This window comes from Gallinula chloropus, assembly GCF_964237585.1.
Source record: "Gallinula chloropus genome assembly, chromosome: 3".
NCBI classification, from domain to species: domain Eukaryota; kingdom Metazoa; phylum Chordata; class Aves; order Gruiformes; family Rallidae; genus Gallinula; species Gallinula chloropus.
The window spans coordinates 69,668,240-69,673,573 of record NC_140087.1 but is presented as its reverse complement, the minus strand read 5'-3'; the positions used below and the strand labels follow the sequence as shown (position 1 = coordinate 69,673,573).

At 48.1% G+C, this 5,334-nt stretch overlaps 1 protein-coding gene across 1 annotated transcript; it reads left to right on the top strand.

Moving 5' to 3' along the window:
* The first annotated feature begins 82 nt into the window (after nucleotides 1-82).
* On the top strand, nucleotides 83-2,434 carry FBXO48 (F-box protein 48). Its single transcript, XM_084262464.1, has 2 exons — nucleotides 83-581; nucleotides 1,979-2,434. Exons 1-2 carry the CDS (start codon nucleotides 267-269, stop codon nucleotides 2,138-2,140), a joined length of 477 nt encoding a protein of 158 aa, XP_084118590.1. The 5' UTR covers nucleotides 83-266; the 3' UTR covers nucleotides 2,141-2,434.
* The last annotated feature ends 2,900 nt before the right edge of the window (nucleotides 2,435-5,334 follow it).

Here is a 5,334-nt window from a genome sequence, read left to right as displayed (position 1 = left end):
TCAGCCGACGCTGCGTGATGACGTAGAGGCGCTACGTCACTCGCCTCCCGAGTGGCAGGGCGGCAGCGCTTCCGCAGGGCCGAAAAAGCGAGAGATTCGCCTTAAAAACCGCGGGGGCCGCCGCGCCGTGGTGTGACCCGGCGGGCGGGGCGCAGGGACATGCCGGCGGGCGGAGAACCGGCCTCGGGCGCTGCTGGCCGCGGCCGCTCGGAGACGCAGCGGCCGCGGTGACGGGAGGGCGGCCGCCCCGCCCCGAGGCCGCGGGAATGGAGGGGAAGCGCTCCGCAGCCGGGAGACCCGCGCTCCTCCCCTCCGGCCGGGACGTGGGGGGACGAGGAGGGGGAGGAGGAGGAGGCGGCGGCGGCCCGGCTGATTTCGTGGCTCTCCTCCCGCCGGAGGTCAGCTCCCGGATTTTCAGCGGCCTGGACGTTGAGAGCTTGTGTCACGCTGCCGTGACGTGCAAGGGCTGGCACCGCGTCATCGAGAGCAACGACGGCCTGTGGAGACACCACTGCTTGAGCGTGAGGGCAGTCTGCCAGCGGGAGATCGACTGCGATCGAGGAAACGGGTATTCCTGGAAGGTAAACTCAACGTCAGCGGCGCCGAGGCTTCTGGGATCGGTGGTAGAAATACGTAAAACAATTGCGTCAGCACACCTCCAGCCCGGCTGATGGCAGAGCCGCTGTAGTCACAGCGCAGCGCAGTCGTGCACCCCAACAGCGGCGCGGACACAGAGCCAGGGAAGCAGGGCTGGCCTGCTTGCCACACCTCGCCTCGCCAGCCTGGCACTCCCCGCTTAGTCCTCACGCTGCCCTGCTGCAGCCTCAGCACTGACGTGCATCGCAGCAACGTCTGCACAACCCTAGCACAGCAGGAAGCCTACTACATCCCAGTAGACTGGTCTGGGGAGGGGGGGGGAGAGGCAGGAGGCAGTGCACCCCCTGCTAGGCAGCTTGTGTTCCCTAGTTGGATTTCATGGGAATAGTGCTGCTGGTGAGGAATGACTTTCCAGATGTTCATCCTGGGTGGCTCTGCCTCAGTAGGCCTTCAGCAACATATATCCAGGAGAAAAACATTGGGGTAGAGAAGAGGAGACAAGTGGGAGCTCTGAGAAACTGTTTTGAAACTGTCCCCACACACTCCCAGTCACAGCTGCTCTGAGGAGTTCAGAGATTAGTGTGCTGGAAGACCTATCACTGTCAAATCCAGCCTGCAAGCTGAGGTAGGTAAGGAGTGGTTTCAGTTACTACTGTGGACCAGCTAAAGGATGATCCCCACCTCTAGTTGGTGTGTTTGAGAGTGGGGGTTGCTGGAGAGATGAAAAGGGAAGTAGTAGCAACCTTACCCCTCCACCCCACCTGCCAAAAAAACTCCAAAAAAACAAACCCAAATAGTTCTGGACTCTCATATTTCAGTAGAGTTGCTTCAGTATGGGGCAAAGAAGCCTTGAGCACAGGTCATGGTTGCCCATCTTTGTACTCTTGTACTGAAATTTCTAGAGGTTCTTGCACTGATTATCTATTCAATCTGTATTTTGGAGAGAGAATCCAAAGTAGAATCCAACACACACCAAGTCAGTGTTTTCTGACACTAGATAGTTGGCTGAGCAGGACAATCCAGCCAGCCTGCATTAAGAGCCTAAACAAGAGTTAAAGGTTATAAATAACCTAAATAGGATAAGAGAGTGCTATGCCCTTCTTTTAAGAAGGAAGATGAATTCCATGTTTAGGGGTTTCATCTTGATCTTCAAAGAACTGAGGCAAGCAGTGATTCTCTACCAAATTGAGAACAGAGAAGATGGAAAGAGACCAAGGTCTGCTGCTTGGCAGCAGTACACCTTCCTGGGCTCAGCATCAAGAAACCCAAAGACATATTACCCAAATAAATTTTCTGGCATTACTCTTGCAAAATTTAATTGTACTGATTGCAACTTAAATCAGTTCACTTCCAACATCTGAGCTGTCTGTTTTTCCATCAGATCACATTACTGAGAAACTACTGGAAAAGCAAAGTGAAGCAAGAGTGGCTGAACGGGAAATACAGCAACATTCCTTCACAGAACAGCTTGCCAGAGAAAAGCATGTATCCAATGGATGTTGAGACCTGGGGAGAAATCCTGGAAGCAGAACTTGAGAGATGAGAAACCACTGCTGGTTCTTGCAACTCAAGAACCTTTTATCAACAACTCACAGACTGTCAAACTGTAAATGTTTTGCTGTTCAAAATCAGTTGTGTTTGCAAACATATCAAAGCTTCTCAAAAAAGTTATGTCTACCTTTTTATTTGCACTTTATCAGGTTAATTTTCTGTAAAATGCTAAGTAAGACTAAATATTAAGTTGTAATTTTATATTTGTAAATGTTCTGCTGTGTTGTCGGAAAGACGTTGATTGTACTTTAAATTTGCACTTTTTATTTTGGAAGAGATGACTTTACAAAAAAAAAAAAAGTGTTTAACTTGAAGTGTGTCTTACCAGCAGCACAACATGTGACCTCACACAGGCTGGAGAAGGGACAAATCCAGATGGTGGTAAGAAGAGGACAAGGGGATGAGGCAGCCACCTCGGGCTCAGCTGAACTTCCCCAGCGCCCATCTCAAGGACAGAGCCCTCAGAGGCATCCCTTCTGAACCTGCACCCACAGAGGTGGTAGTGCCTGGCAGTGCTGCATTCCCACTGCCCGGCTCCAGGGTTTCTAGATTAGGAAGGCACCAGGCAGGACTGAAGCAGCCCCATAACTAACAGCCTCTTGCCAGTGGCTGTGCATTTTAGTCATCTGATAACTTACTTCTTTAAACAAAATAACTTAACTGTACAAGATAACAAGATATATTTTGATAGTCATTTGAAAGCTTCGTATTCCCATACATTCTATCTCCCCTCACACAGACCCTACATTACCAGTGCTGACTTTAAAACCTGCTGCTAGTAAAAAAGAAGATGCCTGTCATGTTACTACATATAAAAGGGGCCACAAAGTCAGTTTACTACAGTCCCGTTGGATTATCACCTTTCCCCATCTACTCGGCTCTAAAGAGTAAAGCGAGTGGGAAAAGGCTGGGAAGGTCCCTATGGCTTGAGGTATTTCTATAAGACTCAGTCACCAACCTGGGATCAGTGTTCTGTAGGAAGACTTCTGACCATGTTTAGGGAACTCGGTTAATTTGGAATGATTTCAAAGTAAGCACTGCGGACTTTGGCAGAGGATCTTCTGGCAGCAAAAGGGTGGAAGTGTCCTGTCATGAACAAGAGGTTCAGTGGCTCTAGATCAGGCCCCCATTAGATGCAGTTTACTTAAACGAGGTCCATCCCTTACCTTTAATGGGGGTTCGATAACACTAGATGGAGCAGTGGAGCAATTTTGCTCTGAAAATACAGACCATAGTACTCTGGGTTAAGATGCAGTAGCATTTTTTGTTTGATGGTGCTGGTGGTTAAGTGAACCATTAGTTTACATTTGCTTCCAACTTAATGCATTTTCATTTTCTCACAATTATTTAACAGTTGCAGAGTATCTGGTGAAAACACCTCGTAGTTTTGACTCCCCTTTATTGCAAGTGCCTGGGCTCGCAGGCTAGTTGTTGTGGGTGCCCATATCTACAGGCCAAGGAAGAAACAGCCAGGTGAAACTCAGCAGATCCAAAATGCATCCAAGAGCAGCATGCCACCTGATCCCTTTTCTAGTTTCAACAGGTCTTAACAAAACTGATCCACTTCCCTCAGCCTCCTACATTTTCCCCATTAGATCAGGTTTTCATTTAATAACCACCAGTACCACCTACTAAATCAGGAATAACATACCTAATTGAGACAGCTTTCTCACCAACAGTGCTGCACTACATGATGTAATGACTGGATAATGTTTCCTACACATTGTTTGCAATTTGTTCCTTGAAGATAAGTATTGCTCCCAGGGCCAGGACCCCATTGCACCAGGTTTTATAAAGGTGCGTAACATCTCCTTTAGTGCCAAAAGAGATGAAGCTGTTCCTGTGGGACAACTACAAAACAGATGCAGGACCCAAAATTCAGTGAAGCTTCTGCTTTCCCCCCACTGCCATGCATGGCAAAGAGCTCTGCTAAGTACAGTGGGTGTAGCACGAAGCCCAATGAGTCGCAAAACCTGCTTGCTTTATTATTAGCTGCTCTGCTAGTACAGCTACTTAGCTCAAATAAAAAAACCAACCCAAACCCACACCCAAGCAGAACAGTTTTGCCACTGAAGATGCTGCCCCACTCTCTGCTGAGAAAAAAAAAACTATACAATAAATTAATACTGAAGAAAACACTATCAGTACATTCTCATCACCTCAGAAATGCACACTTTATTAATTGTAAGGCAGGAAAAGTGCACAGTGTATGTAGTCCCTCATCCTTCTCTCCCAGCCTCCTTCTGTACCTCCAGTCTTTGTAGATCCCAGACATTTATTGCCTCTTTCTGCCTCATTCCTGCCCCTCAGCTGTCAGTTCTCATAATTTTGTTTCTGGACACAACTTTTAAATAGAATAATTACTGTGGTATAAATCCTGACACAGAGCTGTTTCACTGTGAACTTAGCTGTAGCTTTTCCCCATTCTTGTAGGAATTGTCAGCATCTGTTATGCCTCTTCCTATGTCCAGATCAGGTGGATGTGCCTCTTTAAGCACACCATCCATACAACTAGCCACGGTCTGGATCTTTAAACCTGGACTAGTGCTGCTGTATGTTTCTCATTAAAATCTTTACTGAAAGAAAAAAGAAACAAAAGTATTTAAGTACTAGTTTTCATGAAAACAAAGCCTGCTTCCCCTCTGCGCTATGAGTCCCTCCTTTAAGGGTTTTAATTCCCTCTAGAGATTTCATTGCATCAATTCTGGTCATCTGTTCCACCCTCCTCTGCCCCTGCACCACCTACTCGCTCTCTCAGCTCTGCTGCAGGCTGGATGTGTGTTCCTTTCCCTTTAAATATACCCCAACAGTATTCATCACTCTAAGGAGTGGGGATTCCTACACCAGATGGTTTGGACTCATCTTTTTTCCCTCCTACCTGCAAGCAAGAACCACTGAAATGCCAGTGTTGGGAAGATTAGCACTAGCGTGTGGGTATCCTCCCCCAGAGCAGCCAAGGTCACACATGTAAAACCCATCTCAACCTCACACTTAGGTGGGGTGAAACCCTTTTTCCACCCTGGTGCCCAGCTCTCTTACCCATAGGTTGAGGAAGTGGAAAGTTCTACTTTAGCAAACATCACCAACCTTCCCACTGCATTCACACGCCACTTCTAGCCTCCTACTCAGAAGGTGCTGGCTGCAGAGAGGTGCCCAAGGCACCCATTGCCCAGGCAGCCCACGACC